The sequence below is a fragment of the Homalodisca vitripennis genome, chromosome 8, assembly GCF_021130785.1.
Source record: "Homalodisca vitripennis isolate AUS2020 chromosome 8, UT_GWSS_2.1, whole genome shotgun sequence".
NCBI lineage: Eukaryota > Metazoa > Arthropoda > Insecta > Hemiptera > Cicadellidae > Homalodisca > Homalodisca vitripennis.
In genome coordinates this window covers 10,831,358-10,859,162 of record NC_060214.1, presented here as the reverse complement: position 1 = coordinate 10,859,162, position 27,805 = coordinate 10,831,358, and the positions used below count along the sequence as shown (strand labels likewise).

The following is a 27,805-nucleotide window of genomic DNA, read 5'->3' as shown; positions in this document are numbered from 1 at the left end:
CGCACCTAACATAGTCGATTGACAACTAAATCTGCATGAGGAGCTCATTCTTGGGTTGTTGGTCGAGGAGTGCAGAGGCGTAGTGTTGTGTGCAGCCTAGTGTTTTATTAAGTGTTTTATTAATTGTTTTATTAAGTGTTTTATTAATTGTTTTATTAAGTGTTTTATTAATTGTTTTATTAAGTGTTTTATTAATTGTTTTATTAAGTGTTTTATTAATTGTTTTATTAAGTGTTTTATTAAGTGTTTTATTGAGTGTTTTATTGAGTGTTTTATTAATTGTTTTATTAAGTGTTTTATTAAGTGTATCAGTCAGTTAACAACGAAATCTTTGCTGGATGGAGAGCCCCAGTATGTACCACTTAATGTATTTTAAGTTAATTAACGTAACAGTTCCATAAGATATGAGTTGTATGAAAACTAATATTAATTTACAATAATGAAATTTTAGCATTTTCACATCTCAAGATAATTGAACTGATATCGCCGTTCAAAGGTTGTTTTTTTTAACTTCTCCAAATATATTATTATTTTGATTTTGACTTTTTGGAAATGTTTTAATAAACTCACATTTATACATCCCTCAAGTACAAAAGGCGCTTAGACTAAACTATTTTAAAATTTAATTTAAAGTACGTACCAAGAATTTGAATCGTGCCCTAGAACTTTATCCGTTATTATATTACAATGTATAAATTAACACTATGTCATTAACCCTTTGAGTGCCAACGTCCGATTTTACACTAAAAATTGTAACTTTTAATATTTTTAAATAATATCATATTGAAATGTTTTTGAAGAATCGTTCCTTTCAAAATTAATTGTTATAGTACACTTCCGATCAAACTTTAAATTATGAAACTCACATATAAACATTTTTTGGTTGCCATAGCTACCTGAAACAATGTGACAATAGTTTCTTAAAAGTTGTATAACTTACTCATTATTGAAGATAATAATATAAATTTCTCAAGATTTACAGACAATTGCATACACTTTCCAGTGATATGGACTAAGAAAAGGATATGAATTTTTTTTGTCATAATAATTTGGTTGAAAAATGAAATTTAAAAAGAATTTTGATTTTTTTTTAGGTAAGTCCATTTTTGGTATTCTTAAATTTAGTGTTATGGTAACTTTGTTATTTTATGTTAATTAAACAGAGTTTTCAGAGACAAATAGAAAAAAAAGAATCATGTTGATAGCTTATTAATCGAACTGTGAATTTTTTACTAAAACCTTGCAAAATACCCGCAAAAGGGCTGGCACTTTTAGGTACACCCACTACAAACATACCTGACACTTTTCAGTGTACCCACTCAATAAATACTTGGCACTCAAAGGGTTAAATTGCAATAATTATGTTAATTTTGGAAATATGTTAATTTTTTGGAAATTTATTTCCACTAAAATGTTTTTTATGAAGCTCGGGGTGATTTTTGTGTGTAAATAGTAGTTTATTATTTATGCGATACAAAATATGAGCTGCGTTCTAGCTACACGTGCAAATTAAAAATAAACTCGTTTTCAGCGTACTTTCAGCATAAATAAGTTAATATTTTATAGTAACAAATTAAAAGTATTAGAATAGGCTAAATTCAATTTCCAGCATCAGTCAGTGCCATGTACAGTTCGAGGACTTTAGCTGTGCGCGTGACCTTGAGTGTGTGGTGATAGGCGGGAGGGGTGGCGGGGTAGCTTTATGCGCTGCGTCCCGAAAACATTTCCTTTGACTCGTGGGTAAAACCCTCCTTTCAGGAATCGTATTGGCCCAAATAACTCATCACACTAGCTAAAATCAGTCTGTTTTGTGATAGTGCTGATTGTGGTGGAATTAAATAATAAGATAATACCAAATAATAGCAATAATAGGGCTTATCCTTGTTTTTCAGTTGTTATAGTGTTGTTTAAAGTGTGTTTGAAAATAACGTATTTGTCAATACTAATCTGCAAATAGAAATCGCGAGTTTAAAGTCGTTAAAGCGATTGTTGCGCCTTCATCTCAGTGGCTAGCACGTAGACGCAACCCGCCACACAAATAGCGTTTATTTGTTGAAAGGGTAGTAATAGGGCCCTACGAGCACAGCTAAATTCCTCCAACTGTATTGTTGGTCTGGAAAATGACGATATTTTCAATTTCTTATTAAGGAAAAGCCGATCTCCTTTTAGGCCTTACTCTGTCCGTCCTCATGGGCCACTGGCCTGAGCGCGGATTTTACCAAACAAAATAAGAGGGAGAGTCGATATAGGTCTAGTACAAGGTCGATGGTACTGATAAAAAGTGCAACGGTCACAGACAGGATTCGAACCCGCGCTATCGTTAACTCAGACACACAGTCCAACGTCTTAGACGTCTCGGCTATCGGCACTGCCAATTAATAAAAGAATTCATATATGATAGCTCCTTGTCATCTTTTCTCTGAAGGATGATTATTATACATAACCCAATCTCTCTATTTGCTATGATAGACTTTAAGAAGTAAAACACGTCATTTAGAATTTTTTAAATACATTTTTGGCAATAGTGGTGATTTTAACGCTCTGTTGTGTCAAAAACTATTTTGTTAAAATAGTTCCGTCCTTTATTTTGACTCTGTTTGCATTGCGAGGCTCTAACAACAAATTTATTTTCGAGGTGAGCAATATCGGTAACAGTACTTACCATTAAAATATTATATGCTCGCAGTGTGGCTAATTTTGAGAAAGTTTGTGTAAGCCATGATGAAATTGAACTAATGTTATCAATGTCAGGGTGGGTTGTACGCATATATGGCGAAGCATAAATGATAATGTTATCTGAGTAGCCTATAATATAAATTAGTCAAACCCAGCCAAACAATTTAAATTTAACCTAACTATTCTACTGGAATAACTTGAGCATTTGAGTTAATGGTGTCCTTGGTCCCAACAGGACCTTTGCATTCAAGTAACTTTTAAATCTCCCCGTGAGTCTCTTCAATATCAAATAGTAAGAAAGTTTAGCATTATAGGTCGCTGGTTGTCAGTAGGTAGTTAAAATCTATCGATATCAGCTGTTTTGGTTGAAACATAACCTAAAAGTACTGTGTTTCTTACATTTAGGCCATATTACTTGAATAATTCTTGTAATAATAACAATAATAATTGAGCTAATTCGTAATAAAATGCTATATTTTGCATCAAATGCCAATTCATTTCTAGCTGCAACTATATAGCTCATTGGGATTCCTTGAAAGGATACATTGTTCCACAGGGACTACAACTACAATGCCTGTCATACTAACAACTACAAAATCATATTCACTGAAACTACAATAGAGCCGATGGAACACAAAGGACCAAAGTTTAAAGCCACGAGGTCCTAACGGGACATAGGTCCCATTTTTGTACTACAGGTCAGGGCCTAGTAACAAGGGCTGAGCCATTTCTTTGATCTCAGCGCGGTGCCGCCACGGCTGGCGGAGTGGTGGGAGGGGGGTGCCGTGACGTCGCTGGCCTGATCAGGCCAGATACCGCCACCGCGCCTGCACCGCGTTGCAACTTGCAGGGACTGGCCGTGTTGGCGTTGAACATGTGTTACATTGGCGCACTGTCGTTTACACGCTGCTGCACATGCCGAAGTGATTTAATTGAGGTTGATCCTCAGTGATTTGATGTGGATTTAGTCTATTTATGCAGTGTCAAAATGAGTTGTTGTGCTGTGGCTACTTGTCCAAATAACTCTAAAAAGACTAAAGGAAGTGAACAGCGAGTAGTGTACTATAAGTTTCCAAAAGACAGTGAGACTTGTAAAATTTGGTTATCAAAGTGTAAAAGAGGAGACGCGGTAAATTGTAAGAATGCCTATGTGTGTAGTGATCATTTTGCACCATCTGACTACATTGATGACATGAAAAATCGCTTATTATGGCTCAGAAATTGTTATTAAAGTAAAGCCCTTTGTTGTTCCGTCAATAAAACTTCCCACTATCAGTAATGACGATGACGATGTACGCAATGAACGGATAGAAAAACGACGTGTTCGTAAAAACGCAATTGAACGATTAGACAGTTTAAGTCCAAAAAAAAACTCGAATTGAGCCGCTAAATACAGACCGATTAGACGAAAGTAACCTCGTACAACCGAGTTCTGTTTGCGAAAAATGCGAGAATCTGTTAGACGAAAACAACAATCTGAAATCTTCCATTGATGTTTTAGAACAAAAAATAACTAATCTGAGAAGAGAGCATGATATATTGTATAAATCCATTGCGAAACAAAGGAAAATGCATTCTAAAACTTTAAGAAGGCATGCAAAAGCTGTCAAGACCCTGAGGACAAAACTAATGTTTGCAAGCAAGCCATACACGTATATGCCAGAGTGAGAACTTTTATTAGATTAAAGAACGTTAATAGTAACTTAGAATTCAAGAGGAAACAGCTTAAAAAAGCTAAGAAGTGGATTCAATAAAAAAAAGACTGAAGAACAGTGTTGAACTAGATAAATAAGTGCTGTAACTATTAAGTGGTATCAATCTATTAACATGCTTAATTGTAGTTTTAGGTATTAACGTCTTAAACAAAACAGTAAACAAATAATGCTGTAAAATGAACGAACTAATTTTATTTGGACTTGCAATCTTTTCGTCATCGGTTCTACTAGACATTTACTTTGCCTAAGTTAAGGCACAAAATATTTTCAAACATATCCATAAAATTATTTAAATAGTTATTAACCAATAAGATGTGTGCAAATTGAAAAAAAGTAGATTCGACGGATGTTATTTCTTTCTAAAATTATTCTATTATTCATTTGTATAGAAAAGCCTAAGGGAATATTAATAATATTTTATTCCAATTCTTCCAATGAAACTTATAGATAAACTAATTTACTATAACTTTGCCAAAAAATTATTGTTTTTAACCAAAAAAATAAGGCTTATAAACTTTCAATGTATTGCATTTCGGAGTTCAAACACGCCTTTTTGTGGTTGTACAATTTACAAATCGATATAAACGGAAATATATTTATACTGCTAGTTTCAGCAGATCACACAGTTTAAGAATATATAAGGATGTCCTTAATTATATTGTTCTACTGATGTGTAATAGCGTGTAAACCTCCCATAGTGGCAAGCAGGTAGACGCGGCAGACGTCAGGTTCGTGACGTATGCGGTCACGTGACCAGGGGGTCACGCCGGCAGGCAAAATGGTGCGCAGCCCTTGATACTAGGCCCTGACTACAGGTATGTCCCTTTCAAATAAAAGCCAGAAGAACAAGGAAACTCTCGAGTCGTTGTGCTTGTCCATTTTTACGACAGAAACACAAAAGAAAATTGTTTGTTGACAATAAAACATTGGACTGAAGGATTAATAGAAGAGGGCAAGAATGTAATTATACAGCGTTAACTAATAGCTATTTTCAATCTGATAAAAAATAAATAATTGCTTTATCCTTTAGCGGTTTTCGATATCTATGCCGTTTTAGAACAACTGAACAATAGCTTGATGAGAAACTAAAAACAACAAGAAGACAAAACAGGACAGTTTTAAACTTCCATGAACGGAATATTTATTTAAACAAAGGCAGCTTTCTTTTAGATTTTAGTAAATCCGACCGACTTTAGGGAAGTGGCAGTTCATTATACTTGTTGAGGGCAAAGTACGGGAACCTTTTTCGACTATTCCAGAATTAAGCGTGGCCCTTGCAGCAAGGTACCGGACGTCACGATTCCTGTACAATACAGAGATTTTTTTCTGATAATAGAACTTTGTCGTAGCGTTATGGAAATTGTCTCATTTTAAAGCTATAAATAATATGCATCCAAACAGATTTTAGTTTCGTTTTTTTTTTAATGTATACTTTTTCATATCTTACCTATGAAGTACAACACATTTTGAGATTTTTTTCTGATTAACTCATAAAGTATTTTTTTAATTAAAAAGTTTTTGGATGCGTATTGATTATACCCTTAAAAATAGACATCTCCCATAAGTCTGCGACTGGAAATAAGAGCGTAAAACATCGTGAGATTTAACATTGTTCTTATGAGTAAAATTTCGTAACTTTACTACAACATACTGTTAACTCCTTCTGAATCTTCATTTGGCAACAACTTTTATCCGGAAAGTTAGTTGGTGGTTTTATTTGAGTGGATTTTGGGATGTGATATCGTTCTTGAATAAGAACAAACACAGATTTGTAGATTTTCATTCATATACTCAGTGCCTAAACAAATCTACCGATTATATGTACATTTTTTTAAATTCCACTTTTAACAACATTTTTAAACGTTCCACTGCACGTGTCATCACGCAAGCAAGATGCCTATCACTAAAAAAGTTAAACGTTGAGTCATTTGACCGCTAGTAAAGTGGATGCTGTAAAGTGTTGAGCAGAATTGACTACTCACTCTTCTGGGAATTCCCTTGTGCGTTATCGCACTTTCCGCTCTTCTAAGATGAAAATAAACGTGTTTCCGCAGGAAATGCGAGCCCCTGGAATGCTGCGCGTAAAATGTAGAGGGGATACCCACCGACCTCTGACGTCACGGTACCGGAAAAGTGAGTCAAGAGTCGTGGAAGGGGGGAGTCATTTCACGATCAGCCGCGAAGAGAGTTAGTCGTCTCCTAAATCCGGAGAAGGAAGGAGTTCTCTGCGCACGCTAGTTCACACATGTTCCACATTTCCCCGCCACTGGTAATGTGCACTACTACATTGTGGAGTACTACTACAGCGGCGCGCAGCGGAGTATACACTCATCTTCACTCACTCACTGCCTCCTCTAGCGGCGACGACGAGTTGGTTGCAGCTGATCGACGAAACTTCCCGCCATTTGTATACAGCCAGTGCCAGAGCAGTTAACCTCGTGTTGTGCGGTGAGCCGGGTGTATTTCCAAACGGGTGTGTGAGTTTTTGTGAAAAATGGAGTTCGTAAGTGCAGTGAGCGACAACACAACTGTTATTTTGTCCGTAATATTAGGGGCGACAGTTTTAGTTATTTCATACTTAATAAACAAGACCAAAGAAGAAAACGTGCAAAGTAAGGCTGCTTTATGTTTCTCTCGCTATTTAACTCTTTAGAAAAAAATATTTGAAAGTGTCCTTTGCAATGTATAAAATATTCTAGTATTTATTAAATCACAAATGCATGTTAGTTTGCTTTCTAATGTAATGAGTAAAATCATAGGGACCTTCTGATCAAAACTAAAATACATCACTAACTCCTAACCTACAAAAAGTAGTCGTTGTCTACATAATTATGATTTTACACTTTTATGAGCTATAACGTTAGATTTAAAAAACAATCAAATAGTTTAACTTTGAATTGTGTACAAGGCCACTCCTACAAGGAGTAAAATTAAAAGAAATTAAATCAAAACCACAAAAATTAAAAACAAGCATATAAAAATACTGTTGATTTTTCAATCAGTTCTCTAATTAGTTGCATTTCATTTAAGAAAGTACTAAAAAGAAAACCACATTAAATAAAAATAGCTAACATCTGAATTATAGCTCAATACAGACAATGCGACTAGGCTAATTCTAGTTGTTTTTTTAATCAAACCCGGTCCTAATTATGTTATAATTTGTTATAGGCTAGATATAAATAATTTATTGACAACCTGTTTAAGGTTTCATAAAATACCTGTTTTAGAAGCTTTGTATTATTATTTTACTGACTATTGGATTTAGCCTAAGTATCAAAAACTCGAACCATACACCTTCACTTTTTACAAAAACAACTAATTTTTAAAATCATAAATACTAAAATTATAGAATAGCATAAGTTGTGAAATGATTTCAGTTCAATGCCTATTACACTTCATTATTAGCTTTTAGCAGAGAGATAAGATGTTCATATCCTTTATATCGGTCACATAGACTATTGAATAATAATAACAACTAAATTCTCAATTATTAACTCAAAATTTATTTTATCACTATAATATAGGCTAGGCTATTAGACATTTTGTTGCCTAGTAATTTTATAGAACTCATTACATAGGCCAACTAAAGTTTACAAGTAGCCAAAAGTATGTGAATAACGTTGGCCTAAACTTTTCTAAATTAATACATTACTGTGAAGGTCGATGAAGTTAATTTTGGAATTACAAATTGTAGGCTAGGCTATAAAATAATGCATGTGGGTTGTTGATGTAGTAGGCATCATGGTTTTATAAATCAATTTATATAAATTGGCAGCAGTATAACAAACAGCCACCACTCTTTAGTCAAATCAACAAAACGAATTATTCATTTTAAGTAGCCTAATATTTATTTATTCATGATTATCTAAAACCAATGAAACCAAAATGTTGAACCAAATTATGTTATAGCTTGTTATTTCATATTACAGTGTAATGATGAATAAAGAACTAATTTATCTTGGCTATATGTATTTATAAAATGTAACAAACAAAAGAGTGAAACATTTAGTTAATTTTACTATTTTGAGGGATAAATGTGCTCGACAGCTGGTGATACATATAACACATACGCACCCCATTGTACTTACGACCATTACTCACATACCTAAATATTTTACTTTGAATTAATTTGGAACAATATAGCCATTTAATACTTTAAAAAGAGTTGGTAATAAATAATTGTAAATAACTGTATTTAAAATTTTTTTCACAACAGTTAACGTATTTCCAACTGATAATTTGATGCCCAGACTGAATTGGTAGTGTCCACTTACTATACTGCAGCCACAAAACTAAAGTTGCTTCATTGCATTAAACAAAACATACTTTGATATAAATTCAGATTGTTTTAAGGGGAAGACTTCCTTACGTGAAGGAAATAAAAAAAAAATTATCCTCACCAAACAATATCACTTAAATCCTACTTTCGGATAGTTAATTGCCAAATTAGCTTAGACGCTATCCCTTTTTGAGTGTAATTAAGATTTTTTCTTGTTGTTAAATCTAAGTAATGCCTTGTTTTCGTCTTAGACTTCTAATTGACCTCTAATATACCTCACTTTTGGTAAATACTTATGGAATCAGTTCTTGCTTTGAAATCAAGAAAATATTGTTTTAGTATTTTTTTTTAACATGTTCACGAAGTATAGGCCCTGTGATAATCAATCAATTACATATTACTAGTTTCTATTTTGCCATATTATATTGTTAAATATTATAAAATAGTATTTCCATGGTATCTAAATTCAAAAATATAACATCAAAGTTCAAGTTTCGAACAGCTATTTTCATTAGTTGTAAATGACTAATAAACAGAACGGAAACAAATATAAGAAAGTCTGTAGCAGTCTGCTTTTGATAAAGCACAATGAAATTGATGTTATGATTATTTTTATTTCAAAGTTAAATTTTAGTTCAATTTCAAGTTAGCCTACATTTAATTATTATTACAGTCCAGTATGGAATTGCAATCCAATTAGTTAATTTTGTTAGTTAATTGTTGAAGTAGATATTCAGGAATGTTAAATAAAATGCCTCTACCCAAATATAATTTTTGGGATTAAATAATTGTGATAAATAGACATGCGTGTTAAGAGCTGTATGACAGAATTAATACTGCATTACAAAATATTTTGATTGTGCTACCCTTTAATTGATGATAGTAATTATTTAATTCTTCTCAACTTATAATAAGCAGCTGAATTTTTTCTTTTTCAATTTATAACCCTATTTTATACTTATATGAAGATTTTTTATAAATGTTTTTAAGATATTGGGTAAACTGACAAATGTACGAACAGTAGGGCTGCAACTTTTTGTAGATTGTTTAACACCTTCACTGCGGCTCTATACTAAGTGATTTTGACGATCTGTTTCTGCGCAGTCAACTTGGTGTAAGGACCAAAAAAAAACTATGTTTATAGGTGGGGACCCTTGAAATTCTATTTGTTTATTGGGTTTAATTAATATGTGTGTGTAATCTGAAAACTACTGATAGGCTAATTGTTTTAAATATTTTATTCAACAATACATTATGAACAATATACAGGTTCTGAACATTCCTTAGTTTAAATATCTGTATTTTGAAACACATGTAACCAACAGCGTATTTGCAAAACCTATATATCTGATTACAGGGAAGAAAGCCTTATCTCTAGTTAGTAGCATCTTAAATTTGTAGCCTATTAAGATTCATAAATGAAGACTTAACAAATAAATATGAGTGATAATTTGCATGTTAATTAGTTTACTTAGATTAATGCGATTCCCAAAACATTCTATGTCTGGTAGTGAATAATTTTGCCCTGACAAGGTTTTAGTTTAATTGGGCTATGAAAGTTCTGCTAACTATTTCAGGTGAATTCTAAAACACGATAATTAGTTTGGTAGGTATGGTAATTCCTACATGCATTTAAATAATGTCTTGTTAGATCCTTTTTAATTGTTTAACTTTAAACATTAAAACCTAATTACTAATATCAGTCCATTGCTATTAGATTACATTAGAAAAGTAACTGGATAATATTTACTTCCCCACATTACTACATCTAAAATGACGTATAACCAATTTTAACAATTTCCTATATGTGTAGCAGTATTTCATTTCTATAACAAATATTTAGGTTATCCCAAACAGTCCTTAAGTATCTAGTGGACTCTGGCATTCATTATCAGACCCTGTAGAATTTTTATATTTTACTGATAACTTAAGTACTACGTCAAAGGTTTTTGTTCATGACCATTAGTGTGCTGAGGGCTGGGAACACTATTATCAACCTGTTCAACTCCTTCCTTTTCCAAGGGTAAAAAAATATATTTGGGCTTTGCACCCTAATACCTTAAAGGATATTTTTTTTTTGTCACCAGGCCAGGATATTATTGTCTGCCTGTTCAACAAGTTCCTTTTTAGCTCTTTTTTATTTTTCATTCTTTCCACACCTTAACTCTTTTCTGTTTTTTCTATCGGCTTTCTAAATGTTTTTCTTTAGGATCTTTAGGGTATCAAAAGTTTATCTAATCCTTAAATTAGTATTTTGTGATGGGAAATAAATGTTTCTAAATTACAAAGTACGGATTTGCTTTAAAAAAAAACTAAGAAATTTTTCCAAATTACTAAGTACGGATTTGCTTTAAAAAAAAACTTGTCTGAAATTTGGATATCACAACTGTATGTTAAAATGCCTAGTATTTTTTATTTTACTTAAGGCATTCATAACGTATAGAAAATCTAAAACTCTGATTTTAGTCTAATTTGCCAATTTGACGTTAAAGCCTGTTATTCTTGTATAGTGTACTGCACTTAACAATTAAAATATATATCAAGCCTATTTTATTAAATAACATATTTTAATTAGACCACTTAAGAAGTATTTCTGTGGAGGATACTCATATATATCTATCTGTTTTCTCCTCCTTTCCTAATTGTAAATTTACTTCTAAGATCATTTCCTATTTTCTGCTTCTCATAACTTTCTACATAGAGTTAGTATGAACTATTTGTAGGTTTAACTTTTTACACAAAATAACGTTATTTATTCGGGATTCTCTATTAAAAATTGTTTAGTAAAAACATTAAGGGATGTACAGTTATTAAATTATCATGTTTTAATATAATTTTTTCCTTCCAAAATGAATTCTTACCTATTTTAACTCACAAAATTGTTTTGCACCTATTATAAAAGTTGATAGTCTTGAATGTTGGAAATTGTTTCTCTATATGGGCGTCCAATCAGTACATTTCATTAGCCTACTCAGCACTTCCGCAGTGAGAAGTTTATACTGTAATGTGCGGATTTTAAAGGCTTTAAATATTTAGTTTTAATAGTAATTGCAGAGACGTACTGACAAACTTTGTTAAGTAATTTAAATCGCTTCTTCTAGTAATATAGGCAAACTAGTCCTATTGATCACATTTGTTGGCTTCGTAACATTGAAACCTAACATTGAAACCGTTAGATTTTAACTTAAATAACAATTTCTTTCAGGATCATTTAAAAATTAATTTTAATTTACTTGTTTTTGTGACATTATTGAAAGTAAACTAAAACTTCCAACTAAGTTCTAGTCTTTACACCAGTTTAAATTTGAAACCGAATAATAGGTTGTTTTGAATGAAAAATAATTATGTAAAAGATGAATGGGTTGCAAGATGTCTCCAAATGAGTAAATGCTCTCAGTTTGTTAATCATCAAAAAACTAATTTCCAGCTAGTGAATGATTGAGATGAGATATTGATACAAAGGAAGCAGAATGTTGATAAAGAGAACCTGTATTGCAGTATGTATGTCATGGCTTTGTTTACCAAGCCACGTGTAGAGTGAGTCAGCAGTGAATAGGAACTGGACTGACTCACACACTGGGAGGTGTGATGTACAGTAGTGTGTGGTGGTGTGGTGTAGTAGTACAGTACTGAACAGTAGAGTAGAGCAGAGAGGTAGTGGGTGCCAGCCACACAGTCTACTGGAGTGGACCATTTACTTGTGTACCATGTTGTTGCTTGTTTACCCAGGTAATGTCATCAGATTCTGTCTTGTTTACCCAACGGTGATAGTACAATGCTAGTTCACTACAGCTTTCAGTCAGTCGAGACAGAGACAACACTTTCATGTCGCTTTTCCTTTAGCTGCTAAATATCTTTGTGTCAAATTGGACTGGGCTGAGGTTCTGATCCATCATGGGTAAGCGTATCATGTCAGTGGCAGATAATTGTTCAAAATATGTACTCAAATCAAGTTTTTTTACTCGCAATTTGATTTGTTGAACAATTACAATATCGGTACAGTGGACATGGTAAACAATGATTCTCTGTTAATCTATATCTGCAAGCTTTAATTGTTTAGTGTGAACATTGTCTGTCTGTCTATCTGTCTGTCTGTCTGTCTGTCTAGTTCACTAATTGTGATGAGTTCATTGATATATTAGTTCCTGTTCCAAATACAAACAGTACATTTTGCTGCCTATGTTCCCCTAGTTTTCAAAAAATTGGAAAGTTTATAATTCTTGTTTTAGCATATTTGTTACTATTATATTCTAAAAATAGTTTTTGAATTTTTAACATTTGCTGCTATTAATTTGAAATGATTTTATCACAATAAATGTGATGATCTGTCATGTAAAATGTTTGTATTGTACTGTATTACTACACAAAAGTATGGTTGTAAGTGAAATGAGATAAGAGCTTAATTTATTATTATTCCGCTTCTGCTAACATTTTATAAATTAATTTCATTTCATTTTCAAACATTAATATTTCACTTCTTGTACTAGATATTTAAACAGTTCAGGAGCGAATTTGCAGTGTATAGACACACAACCTAGGGGTTTTCTTTAAATTAAAAGATGAATTTTCTTTAAGAAAGAAATGGATCAACGCTAATTTTTAAGGAGACCCAAATGGGAGGGTACAAACAAATATAAAATTTGAAACAATAATTTCTAACTCACATTACATTTTTTTTTTTTTAGGTTGACACAATTAAACTCCCACCCTCAGCCACATAAATAATTGTCAGATAACTTTATGTAGAGACTTCATAACTTGATTTAACATTTATTTACTTGTCTGACGGTTGGTTACAATTTCGTTAAGGTAAGAAAAATATGATCTGAGAATACTACCTTTCATACCCTCCCATTTTGATTCCTAACAAAACTAGTGCAGCTGATGATAGATTTCTTCCTAAAGGGTAAATTTCTCTATCGATTTGGACCCTCAACTATTCATGGCCATCAAATGATTTATGTCATTGACCTTGAAGTATTTTAAAATTAACTTCTAAATAACTTACTATGGTACTCTTAGTAATCGTTTGAAATTACTTTAAAAATGAACAAATGCTATCTGATGGTTAAATTTTTAAATAAATACAATAGAATGTAATTATTAAATGAAATAACACGATAGTTGTTATCTGAGCATACTTGCAGTAGGCTAGGATGTGTGTATGACCTAGTTTGTGAATCGCCATGGTATTTGTTTTAACTGAGAGCTCATATGCTCTGTTAACATTGTTGCAAATAACCTAGTAGATAAGTACTGTTCCGATGTAGTCGAACCACTGTAGTTACTGTTGTGCAAGGTTTCTAACAAAATAAAATTCTTGTGTTTCTTCGATCTTTTAAACTTTTATTTCATTGCTACTCAGATAGGGTACATAATTATAAATTTCTGGTGGAATTGTTTTCAGTGTGTGGATTTCAGCTTTAGCCCAAAAACAGAGGTCTAGAATTAGCAGGTCCGTATCAGATGAGTTAGTATAACATTTATGAATTATTCTGTTTATAATTTTATAGATCCTTACATGTTCAATGTATATTATATTTTTTGTAGGAGTCATTAAATTGGCTTCAAATTTTCTAGTGTGCTTTGTAGTACCGTAACAAGTTCCGTCAGTGTTCTTATCATTTAGCTTGTTTGAAATGGCTTGAGCAAAATATTGTGGTTTAAATTCTAAGGAAGTATGATTGTTTTGAAACTCATGTTTGACTACTCAAATTTAGTTTGTACGTTGACAAAATCTAAGTAGATAAAAAAATAATTTAAACTTCACTTGCTTTGAATTTAAACTTCAAGATTTTGTACTGTGGTATTATCCGGCTTGGCCACTCTGTTCTTGTCGTCTACTATTTGTTATTATTCTTTCTAAGCAGGTAAATATATATATGTACGTATTATAAATAGAAAAAAAATTAAGAGCGTTCACAAGATCTGAGCTTAAATTTGGATACTACCTCGAGAGATGTTTTTCTTTTTTTGCCAGAATTATGGAGCGGCACCAAAGCATGCACTTATGGCCAGTGGCACGTAAAATCGCGATGAGTGCAGGCTTTTGTGATGCTCCACACTTGTGGTGAAAAAAGAAAAACATCCCTCGAGATAGTATTGAAATTCAAACTTGGATTACACAAGTGCTCATAAAAATTAACTTTAACTTTGGCACTACTACTAGTAACATATAAATAAATAACTAATCTTACCCTACTTATATTGTGTAATAACAAGTAGTAGTTAGGGACAGAGTAGCCTCCAGATAGTACCAAAGTACCAAATATTTTGCTCTAGCATTAGGCTGTGAGTAGCATACCCAGAAGTAGCCTACATTTCAGAAAGGTGATAACAATATATATAATCTACTACACATAGGCCTGTTATTTTGTCATTTTGTATGTTTCAATGGATAATTAACTATGTACCAATAACATAAATATTAACAACCAAAAATAGAAGTATAGTCTTGGAATTCAAACTTAAAATTTTTCTGTGAGGTTCGGTTTCAAAATTTGGAAAGGAGATTTATTCCGCTTTACCTTAACCCTTGGGGTTAGCAATATAGTTTTCTTTTGTGGCAGAGAAGATTAAAATATCGTAAGCTAGTTTACATCATACATTGCTTACGCTAGCTGTATTCATTTTATTATAATTCATATTAAATGAGTAAATTACACCTATCCTTAATTTTTTTAAATTAGTGTCTGTCTTAGTGATGATATATATTTACTTCTCAAAACAATTTCTAATTATTTTGGATTTTTCATTGTCGATTTAGGCAAATTATGTGTGAAATATGATTGTTTGCTGTTCTCACATTCTAGTTTTCAAAGAGAGCTTTAACTTGTACTAGCATTAGATTCAATTTTGTATCATAACTGAAATTACATTATAAATTATTTTACTTCCCTATTTTTTTGTCTAAGGATATTCTGTGATGTCTGATTTAAAGTTTTGATTTGTATGCATCCAAATGTATTTAATTTTTTTTAATTGGCCTAGTAATTTATCTTTCAACATCAAATTTAGAAAGTTGTTCAATCACTTGAATATTATTGAGGTACTTAAAAAAATCGCTAAGACGAGTAGAATTTCTATCTTTCAATGAGACATCTTGCCATTTTACACAGGTAAAATTTTAAACTTTATTAAGGACTCTGTATTCTTAAAGTTTTTTTCAGGTAAGGTTTTTTGATTTGCCATTGGAAGATCAAACAGTATTGTGTAAGATGAATCCAGTTTCATTTTTTTTATGGGGTTAAAACAGACAGGTTCTGTCTATAATATTAATGTGGTAAGACACATGCTGAAACAAAACTAAACAGTATGAAATTATGTTAATTCTGAAATAGGTAACTCGAATTTCAGCATCAAATTATGGAAACAACTTTTAACACAACACCGATTCTGTCCGCAGGTCTAGAAACTGATACCATCGCTCCGAAGGAGGCGGTGGATCACGCTACGACTTCAAAGCATAAGAAGAAGCATCAGACCGAGAAATGGAACCAGAAGCTGTCGAAACAGACCTACACGCACTCCTGGATGGTCACCTCGCTGAAAGGTCACACAGGTCAGGTCACTGACATCGACTTCAGTCCCAACGGAAAGTTCCTTGTCACGTGTGCTGAAGGTAAATATTTCTCAGAAGGAAGTTCGCTTTAAAACTCTTCCTGACAATGCCGTATGAGGGATTTAAGTATTCGTGGATAAATTGAACAGGGGATTAAATGGTTGATGACTAGTGTGAGGTCCGAAAATAATCTCTTAAACATTCAAACCCAAAATCAAGTATTACCTAAAAGTAAGAATGATTGACTCAGTAATCGGGCAACCGAGAGGTCTGTTTTGTTATCTTATGAGAAGAAGTAGGGGAAACTCTTTGTTAAACTTAGATCCTAAAAGGATATTTAAGCTGCTTCCAAAATGACAGGATATTTAGGGTAAGTAAAAATGGGGTTAGGAATAACCTGTCGAGATCCCATGTTAAACCCAAGGAGGAATATCGTATGCAATCTCAGTCTTGTAAATTTGAAGGAATGTGGGCTAGCTCTGTTGAATCTCTTACAGTGAAGGCTAACAGGGGAGACAACACACCTTCGTTTATTGCAAAATCTTTTTAACACCTTGAGAGTCTCACAGTCATCCTTCAGTAGTAAACTAAACATATTGACCAGCCATTTTCCCCCGATTTTCCAACATTTAAGGTTAGTGATGTGCGGCTCTTACGATATCCATGGGGTTAGCCAAATGTAAGTGACACATCGGTTTTTGCAGTACGCAGTGTAGATTCAAGTGAAAGGTATTAACCAGTGAACGGCAATGTGATAAAATTTTACATAAATTGTCACTAATTTAGCTGTAGAAAATTAGACGAATTTATTAAGGACGGCAGGGCCTTCTTAAAATGGTGTGGGCTGTTATTTTGTCTGTTTGTCCGACCCGTGCGCAATAACTCTTAATAGGATAAGTTCTGCAGATTTAAAGAGATCGAGTTGCACATTATTTGAAGTCAGCAGATCTCAGTTTGGTAGCCAGAATCGGGGGAGTAGCTTTGTGGAATAATAAGCATTTGGGATTAAAGAAGCATTTGTATTTGTCATGTCATTTTATTAGTGGAAAATATTAAAATAATAATACAAGTTATATAGATTTTCAGATTTAAAGCTTTACAAAACATAAATATTTATTCATCTCTTCTTTTATCTTGTACTTATTGCTGCTGGTATTTTCACTTAAATTAATCAGTTAGTGATAATTTATGATTACGCAATCAAGACCTAAATTTTGAGGAGGTTAATAACTCAAAAAGCGATCTCTGTAGTCGTAATAAGAAGCTTCAATGATCTTCCCAGCAATTTCAGACGGTGTATTACTATTCATCAATTCCTGGTAACAGATGTAGATCAGTGTTAGTGATGAGGTCAAGTGATGGCGTATCAGGCCAAATTACATCATTCTTATTATCACGTACCCGGGATAGTACGCAAAAGCCAAAGTGTGATTTTGTGTAAACAAACCACTTTGTGTTATGTTTTACGTCAGTGCTTTATTGTACACTGATAATAGTCTACAGAAAGGTCAAATGAGTTTACGTTCACCGCATTTACGGCCTTTTTAGAGGAAATAATACTTGCAAAATAAATATATTATTAATGAGTATTTCATTAGTACTAAATTTTCGTATTTTCTATCCTTCTGGTAAAAATTGTGAATATTAAGCCCATTGAAGAGGGATAATAACTTAAAGTGATTATCAGATTTCTGATAAGAATGTTGTATGGTATAATTATTGGTATTTATGAGTCACTTAAAAATAAACTAATCAGTTAGAAAAATATTCTCACCATAATACGAAGAATTTCAATTACTTATTCTGAAGGATATTTACTATTATCATAAACATATCTCACAGATAGATAAAGTTTCAAACAAATGTTATTGCGGTTGTTTTATTAATAAAGCAGGAATGTCATCGACTATTGCCTTTCACTAATGTAGTCCTAACAGGGTACAAAGACCATGTTATTAAGCATTACTGTAAAACCTGCTGAATGTCATGTCTTTGCGGTTTAATTTCACGACCTGACAAATGGATTAGGTACTTTTTTAAATGGAGAAATTTGAAAAGGCATCTTTTTTCACAAATCCAAAACAGGATAAAAGGCAAATATATGTCTCTGTCTAATATTGTTCGGCATCAAGGAGTAATTTTTGTAATCTTGGAGTTTCGGATTCTGTGACTCCAATTTATTATTACTTGAATGCCTGTAATTTCCAATCTCATAATTTCTCCTTGACCTCCATGGGTGGGCGAAGCGAAGGATGTGCTGAGCCGCAGGAAAGTTGTCAGCCAGTTAACACTTGGCCAGTAACGACACTCTCGGTGTTATCACTTTTGTCACACCTCGTGACTTGTGTTGTTTTTAACACCGAGAGAGTATGTACGAGTTGGTGGCTGTTGAAATTACATTAGATTCGTAGTAGGCGCATTAGTAATCTTCGATGTTGCACAGCTGCAGCGACAAAGTGAAACGATCTTGTCGACGTTGTCATTGTGGGATAAATTAATTAATTACTTATGTCGTTAATAAATCTCTAGAGTTATTATCACATGCATTTTAAAATTTATAAAGGCACAGCTAGAGGAATATCAAAATGTTGAACTTTTGTCCTTAAAAAAAACTAGATCAATAGTTTTGTACTCGCATTAGTTTTTGAAAGAAATTATCCACATAATATTTTGAGTTCATTGTTGAGCCCAGAGAATGTTATTTAATAAACCTGACCCCAAAGTAAACGGTTTTTAAGCGCTTTATATGTGGTCCTGTCTCTTTAAAGAGACAGCAATCCTGTGTACTGTACAGCACAGCTTTTGATACTACTATAGAATTACTGTTTGTTAATTCTACAGTAATTTTATCGGCAATAGTTAGGTCTGTTGATAATTTAAAATTCAGGAGGTAGAAGTGGTTTTAATTAACCTAATTATGAATGAAGTTGTGTAAACAAAACAAATGTTAACGCATCTCATGGAATCGAACCAGTTTTGGCTCTCTCAAGGGCTGATGCGCGTGCTGGCATGTCATCTAGGCCAGGGCAATTATGAGGAAATTGGTCGAATTTGGAGAAGGCAAGTTCAGGAAACTCTGATACTGTAATTAGCGACGCGAGATTCGCTTCAAGACGAATGTAGCTGTCCTTGTGTCCTTAGTTCAGTGACCGTACAGTCGGCTTAACTCGTTTTGTGAAAGTTAATCTGATGTGTCCTCAGTTCAGTGACCGTAGAGCCTGCCTAACTCTTTTGTGCAAATTAACCTGATGTGTCCTCTTTAGTAACCATAGAGTCGGCTTAACCCGTTTTGTGAGTTAATCTGATGCATCCTCAGTTGAGTGACTGTAGTCTGCCTAACTCTTTTGTGCAAGTTAATCTGATGTATCCTCAGTTCAGTGACCGTAGAGTTGGTCTTACTTGTTTTGTGCAAGTTAATCTGATGTATCCTCAGTTCAGTGACCGTAGAGTTGGTCTTACTCGTTTTGTGCAAGTTAATCTGATGCATCCTCAGTTCAGTGACCGTAGAGTTGGTCTTACTCGTTTTGTATAAGTTAATCTGATGTATCCTCAGTTCAGTGACCGTATAAAGGCTTCAGAAACTATATAAAATGTTATTTTGATTTATATTTATGTAGGTCAGCTTTAGCTCCTAAAATGTTTTTTGAGGCTCAGTAGAGGAAGATTAATCAAGAATGTTTCTTATAAAAACATTTTATTACTATTAATAACATTGAAAAATTGTAGTGAAGTAAACAATGTTAAATATAAATATATAACTTAAATTATTGAAATTAATTTTTGAAATAAAAAAATTATACTAATTTAGTATTCTTAATCAAATCAAATGTTGATTGTTCGCCAAACAGTTATTTTTACAAATTTAGACCAATGAAAATATTTCTAAAGAAATAAAATGTAGTTTGATTACCAAGCATCTTTAAGCTATGAATGAAAATAATCGTGATAAATTGTATTTTTTATTTTTGGGAGAACTACCTGATAATGTTTCAAGAACATTCTTAATAAGCATATCAGTACATATAACTGTGTTTGATACAAATTGTTAGAAGTTTGAGTTGAAAATTATTTTATATAAGTTTATTTTATTTGTTACATATTACTCTGGCACAGTCATAGTTAGTTTGAGTATTAAAATTATATTTAACTAAAAATATGATTTGACTTGAGTTGCGAAAGAACGATTACCAGGAGTTTTTGTGTCAGTGAAACACAATACGACGGTGGTAGAGAGTACAGTAGGCTACCACCATATGACCTGACCCATATCCCCAATTATAGTCAGCTTTCTTCTGCCCAGTCATCACGACCTTGAGGACTCTAACCTCACACGTTTCACAACAAACAGCTCCGCTGACTGAATCTCACATGTTTTACAATCGACTGTTGTTCCCCCCACACCCGTGTGTTGTAAAACACTGTGTATTTGCCAAACATGTTCACTGGAGGTCATCGGCTTGGTGACCTCATCAGTGTAACTCATCAGTCCAACGCAAATCCATCCACGTGTCATCAATCTGGTTTTAGTTTCCACTTTGTGGACTGTATTTAGGTTAGTATCTGGTGTTTTCGTTTTCATTTCCTTGTGCTTTCCATTCTCGAGTGGAAACAGAAACATAAATTTCCAATGATAGTTACCTTAGTACGATTACAATGACATGTCCTTGTGCGGTATAGTGGTAAATGTTTGGGCGGTAAGTAGTACAGAAATGGCCGTCAAAATCTCAATGATTTCTGTACTGACCGTCCTGTCTGTACAAATGTTTCCGATCAGAACTTATATTCCTGCATCTCTTTAGACGATGTGGTTCTTTATGTAACGAAATGGCAAATCCATGAAACCGTTTTTGTGTTAGTTAATAAGTGTAAAACTTACTTTGACACACACTATTTAGTTTTCTTTTTTTACTGTAAGTTGTCCCAAGAATTGTTTAACCATTAAGTTTTCACTTTCATTAATTAAGTACATTTAAAAAATAAAATAATAGTACATTTTTATTCAATCACTTAAAAAGTAATAGTTATTTAAGCAAAACTGTTCCTATATTGTTTATTTTGGATAACGGTTTTCAAAACCAAAGAGGTGACTCCAGCTTAGGTTTTGAAAGGCCTAGTCAAAAATAAATAATATTGGAAAAGTGTTGTTTAATAACGATTAGTTAAACATTTTTCCAATTGCTCAAGAGTTTTCAACTGATAAAGTAATGTTTTATTCTTGTAATTTACTTACAACTTACAAATTCAATTAATAATACTTTGAAATCTTGTTTTTTTTTTTTTTAATTACAAAATATTAACATAGCTATGGACCAGATCTTTTGTAACTTTTCGATACCAACATTGCGGACATATGTATTTAGGTGATGTGTGTCATAGACTACTGTGTCTTCTTGTGTAATTAATTTTAAAAAAGTTTCATAAATAGCATTGTTTCTACCTGTAATAATAAATGTTCAAAGACTTTCATCTATCTTGACAATTGCAGTATTTCACGCTCGTTTCTGGGACAAAAGCAATATTTCTGCTGAAGCACCTGATTAAGAGATAACCGCGAAGTGTGTGTTGAGTTAATTACTTATTCTCGGATATCTCGACTCTGTAAAGATTTCACAACCGGGGATCTCGAGTAGTGTAGTGTAAAGTGTGACGTGTGGATTTCCTTATTTTAACTTTGCCTATCACAGTGACAGTGTCAACTGGCTCTTTATCAGTTGCCAACTTCCAGAATAGATTACCAATAACCGAGCCCCCTTTGCGATAACTTGATAATGTAATCTACAATGAGTCAGGCGGATGTGACATTTTTCTTAGTCACCCGACTGTAAAACAGTTTTAAATGAAATGGTGCCTCGTGTAAAAGTTTAGCTGTGAGAGCAGAGTTGAGAATAAGTCCCGGTGGGAGTTGAGATTAGAGAAAATGTGAACACACTGCTCGTGTCACATTTAGATAGCGAGGAAGTGAACTTTCACCCCCTCTTCATCGCCTCTTTTTGTGCCAGACCAATGTATTTCAAAATTGTATCTGTTCTTTTAATATTGTTCCTTAATAGACTGGTAAGGAACAAGAACTTGGAATATTCGGCTTAAAGGCACTTGGATATTGAGTCCAATCAGTAATCAATTTATTATGATCCATTTTCAAATTTTTTCACTGTTTGTAATTGCAGTACAAAACAAAGTCTGTTTGTACCGCTCTTTCTCTTTTTGCACGTGTGATACCCTCGAAGGATGGTGTAAGGGCCTAAAATGAATATTAGATAAATTGATAGTAGAGTATTTAGAGATGACAACTTTTGCCTCTTATTCAAATAAAATATGTATTGAAATAAATGTTTCAGCATTATACATAAATCTTTAAAATAGTAGGAAGGTTAACTTGAAGTTATTTTAAAAGTACATTTCACTGTGATTATCAGCATTAATTTATGAAATTATTTTTAGTCCAGTCTCATTTTTAGCCTCATTTTTTTCTCCATCTTGGACCACTGGCCTGTGTGAGGATCTTACCAACAGCATTCTTGTGTTTCTGATCAATTTTCACCCAGTATTCTCATGTTCGCGATAAATTCCGATACAATATTCTTATATTCCTGATCAATTCACACATGTATGACATTCTAATGTTTATAATCACACACACACACACACACACACAATATCCATAAATTTCCATAGATTCAAAGAAAAAAATGTGGAATGTCAGCTTTGCCGAGAGTTACAGTAAGTGTGAACTGAGCATGGCTATTATCATTAGTTGATTACATTCTGATAAAGACCTTAGTACTTCTGAGTTCGTGCCTCATCTCAGAGATATTTACTCTTCTTAGAGATTAGAGATTGATACATTTTCAATATTATTGAAGTTATGTTACGCATGTCATCCACTCGTATTTTATAAGTTATTCATCTTATATAATTCAACTTTAATAAAATCTTTAAAAATGCCACAAGGCATTGCAACATTCGAAGTAAAACTTAATATCTATAATGTACTATTAACAGTTCGAATAGATAAATTAAATATTTTTATCCATCAGAATGAATTGATCTTGTTAGTTGACGTGGAAACTTATCCACAAATCACGAAAGGAGGTGTCGAACAAGTGCACAGGTGTAGAGTTCCCAATCTCACTGTTACTAATTTAATCCATAAAGTGCAACGCTAAATGTCACAGTAATTTATAGTGCTTGTAGACATGATGGGGAGGTTGCCAAGGCTAGTGGTACAAGTGGTACAAGAAAATGTTTTATTGAAAGAATTCTCTTCACAATTTGTTTTGTAGGCTTTATCCCACTTCATATGACCACTGTGATCGCCTTGCTTTGAAATGTTACCATTCTTGAATACTAAACCTTTATAAGATTTGACACTCGATGAAGAGGGCAGTTCAGTTCTTAAAGAATCTTATTTTGTTACTGTAACGCATAACGGTAACAATGTATATATATATCTATAATCTAGTTAAAACATTTCAAAGTGAACACTTTAATGAAAGTGGTGAGGTCGGTGTAACCTTCAAACAAAGAATACACGTTTGTCGAAACTAACAGGATATAATAGTGTATTAGTTAAATGGGGCCCAGCCCGATGTTTGCAGATGGATTGCACTTATTGCCCTCGATTGGTCATTAAACTTCATTTCGTTTGAAGCAAGGATGTAGCCAGCAAGGAGATCCAAGGGGTCTGGACCCCCCATGTTTTCAATTACTTTTTTAGTAAACAATTATTATTAATTTAATAATTCAGTATTACTGACATGTACTGTTGAAAAGTCGTTTTCAATAAAGAAACGGGTTAAGAACTTTAAAGGAATGAAATGGGGTCTTACTCTTTGTCCACTACTGGAAAAAAATCAGTTTTCTGGACCCCCCAACAATTTTTCCTCGCTACGTTATTGGTTTGAAGTAGGGTCTAACACCGACAGATGTGAATGGGCTTGAGGTAGCGGCACGGCTCAACACTTGTGATCAAGATGGCAGTGGCAGTGTGGCCCGGTGCCAGCCCCTGTGGAGATAGGATTCAGTGAGCTGTGAATGCTTTATGGGCTACGACAACGAATTTGTTTCGATTGATAAGCTGTTGAGATGAATGTCCTTTTATTTTTGTGACGTGCAGTAGGTCTTACAGAACTATAATTAACCATTTGCTTTGCACAACAGGATAAGATAATTATTTTCTGTATGCTTCCTGCTGTAAACATTTGTGAAATTCAAAGGTTTTGCTGATGAGTTTAACTCTATTTCTGTTAATATTTTCTAAGTATCAAATTTATACACTATCTTAAGCTGCTCTAAAATATATTTTTTAAATTATAGTATACAGTTTTTCAGTTTGGTAAATATTGGTATTTAGAAATGTGAAGCTTTAACTATCATGTCCCAACTAGGATTAGACAAGTTTATATCGTGTTACTGCCTATAACAATAATAGAGCTATATACAAAAATTATTTTCCAATAAAAGTATTTCAGTTTAGCCTGATGTAAAAGATTCAACAAACTCCAGATGTGGTGTGGTGATGTATCACCCATTTGGATACCTCCACTGGGGTTATTTTTAGACTTGTCTTGCTGTCTCTCTCAACATTCCCTCCCTCCCCCCCCCCCCACAACACCTATAAGTGACTATTGAATTGTCCCAAGTGACTTTTATATTTTGTCTTTAGAATATAATAATTGGTGAAAAGTAATTACAGTAATACAATAATCTAATAAATGTTCTTAAAGGAAATGAAAAAACTAATGTAAAATTTACAGTATGACCGTCTTCAACGTTAGAAAATTAATACAAGCACTCTATTCTTTGATAATAAATTCTTTGGATTACTTTACATAGGAGCATTATACGAAGACGTCTTAACCTTAAGCAGTATTATCTTGTATTTAAAAATGTAAATCCGTGTTTATGCAAAAGCTAAGTGCTGGTTTTCATTTACTGCAGAAAATAATCAGGTTGTCCTTTAACTTATTGAAAACCATTCAGGATAAAAATACTTGGATCAAACGTCATTGTCTCAAAATGGAATTTTCCTGTCATTGATTGAAGGACGTATTGTTTGTGAATCTTATCATTTAAATCCTTTATTTTAAGTGTTAGATAAATTTTATCTGCAACTTGACACCTGTAGTTAATAAATCTAAACTCCCTTCTAAGTTTAGGTATTGTCAAGTTGATTTCAGTATGATAAATATCATAAAATACAATTTTAAAGATTGACCAGTACGTTTGTTTGTGAAATTTTTTGTTATAAAATAAGGGAGTTTTTTAAGTGTTACGTATCTAAAATTATTGAATTCGAATTAAAATGAATTTTGAAAAATTGGTTTTTGTCTTAAAACTGCGATAAGATGTATAGAATAATCACTTTGTAAATTCTTTAATAGAAACACCACTCTTGAAAGATTTACGGACAGAGGTGGCCCAGATTGTCTAGGTTTTATTTGTCCTGTTTGTTTTAATCTGTATTTGACTAAATGTTGGATGAGACTTAAGCTGGTTCTGTTCGCTCAGCAGATGGCAGCAGTGGTACATCAAGCGGAAGCGAGAACAACAAAGAGAATAACCCACGTCAGCCCACACTGAGTCGACGGCAGAAGAAAAACCGGACCAGAAAGGATGACGGGTCTCCGGGTACCGTGAAGAAGAAGGAAACGGTGAGAAAGCAGAAGCAGAAACCGTCACCGGAGATGTCAAGACAGTTACAGTCCCTCAACCTGTCTTCGGAGTACGAGTTGGACGCCTATCTTCGCACCTACCTCATGACTCCCCAACAGCTCGTGGAACTGGGGTTTCCGTTCGAGAATGCTCTGTATCCAGGCAAAGGGATGATTATGAAGACTTCCGATCCCAGCCAGAAAGTTATAAACACCCATAGACCTGGCTTTGATGTTAACGCTAGAGAATTTGTGCCAAAAGAAAATAATTCTTTTTATATGAACAGTCTCATTAACAGCCTGGAGGATGAGCGCCATTCTTACGGAGGGAGGGTATCTCGACTACCAACTGAGACGAGAGCTGAGGCACGCAAGTGCGTCAGGTGCATGAAGGAATTCTTCGTCACCAACAATGGCGAATATTTAAGTGAAGAGCAATGTGTCTACCATTGGGGACGAATCCATCCTAATAAGGAGCATCCGACACACTACGTGTGCTGCCAAGGGAAACCTCACTCCAGAGGGTGCACTTTAGGCAGATTACATGTCTGGAGCGGCATCTCCGTAGGAATGAATGGCCCTCTGGAGGGCTTTGTGCGGACACGCCCACGGAAGAATCCTCCTGCAGACGAGCTTCCGGGTATCTACGGATTAGACTGCGAGATGTGTTACACTACGACAGGGTTAGAGTTGGCAAGAGTCACAGTCGTCGCTAGAGACGGAAAATTGGTCTATGATTCGATAGTCCGGCCAGAGTCGGAAGTAATAGATTATAATACCAGGTTCTCGGGCGTGTCTGCCAAAGACTACAGCAACGGTAGGTGCTCTAAGTCACTGCGTGAGGTGCAAAGTGACCTCATGGGATTTATCAAAGCCGACACGATTCTGATCGGACACGGGTTAGAAAATGATCTACGTGCCCTGAAGATGATCCATAATACATGTGTAGACACTTCTGTCATTTTTCCCCACCACTACGGCCTTCCTTATCGCCGCTCGTTGAAAAGTCTCGCAATTTATCTCCTCAACAGATCGATACAAACGTCTCCTGCTGGCCACGACAGTTCAGAAGACGCGAGGACTTGTATCGGTCTTATGTTGTACAGAATCCAAAAGGACTACCACCTTAATCTTAAGTTTAGTGTGTGAAGATGTCCTTTAGTCTAATTAGTTTTTAAGTCTCGTGATTCTATTGTAAATATGTAAATATCTCATTCTCTAGGTTAAGTTTTTTTTCGTTTAGTCTATATTTAGGTTTAAGCTTCATTGTATGTACATATCTCAGCTCTTCATTCTCGACCAATCGATTTTAGTCAAAACGCATTTTTTATTAGTTCCTCCTAGTTTTATATACGGATTTGTGACTTTTGTATGATTGTGTAATTATATAGGTCTTCTTATTCGTAATAAGATCCAAGTATTTTTATATTGGGCTCGTGTTGTAAAGTTTAACTGTGATTGGATTTTGATGGACGAAACTTAATTTCAAGAGAATGTTGTGATGATGGTATTGTCCTGGAAGTTGGAGACTGCAGTGATATGTATTTTGTACTGGGAAATTTGATAAAAAAAGTTTTCTAAACAGACCACTTTTGTTCTTTTTACCTTTATCATTGAAAACAAATCATTAAAAGTTTATAAATAGAGATGACAAGCATGTGCTACAAAATATTATCAATTAATGCCATCCCTCTAGTCTTTGTGACTGTTTTTCGTTGTCGTTAAAGTTTAACCACTTGCCCTGTTTATCTCCAGTTAAAGACTTGTGAAAATTGTTAAATACTATCAAGCTCCAAGTACTATTGAGATATTAAAGATATTAAATTAAGAAGATGTTAAACTCTCCAATGGCAATTCTAAATCTTATTTTGAGTCAAAATTACTGTCAGTTTTGTAAAGTGCATTTCCATAATGTAACTTC

General features: G+C 33.7%; 1 protein-coding gene across 3 annotated transcripts; it reads left to right on the top strand.

Annotated features, from left to right (window-relative positions):
* The first annotated feature begins 6,549 nt into the window (after window positions 1–6,549).
* On the top strand, window positions 6,550–27,470 carry LOC124367283 (RNA exonuclease 1 homolog). 3 transcript variants are annotated; one of them, XM_046823996.1, is made up of 3 exons: window positions 6,550–7,003; window positions 16,076–16,291; window positions 25,745–27,470. In XM_046823996.1, the coding sequence occupies exons 1-3, from the start codon at window positions 6,886–6,888 to the stop codon at window positions 27,031–27,033; spliced, it is 1,623 nt and encodes a 540-aa protein (XP_046679952.1). In that variant the 5' UTR covers window positions 6,550–6,885; the 3' UTR covers window positions 27,034–27,470. The 3 variants fall into 3 exon arrangements, with proteins under 3 accessions (XP_046679952.1, XP_046679951.1, XP_046679953.1); XM_046823995.1 differs by having other exon boundaries at window positions 25,742–27,470; XM_046823997.1 differs by lacking the exon at window positions 6,550–7,003 and adding an exon at window positions 11,528–12,399 and having other exon boundaries at window positions 25,742–27,470.
* Window positions 27,471–27,805: the final 335 nt, after the last annotated feature.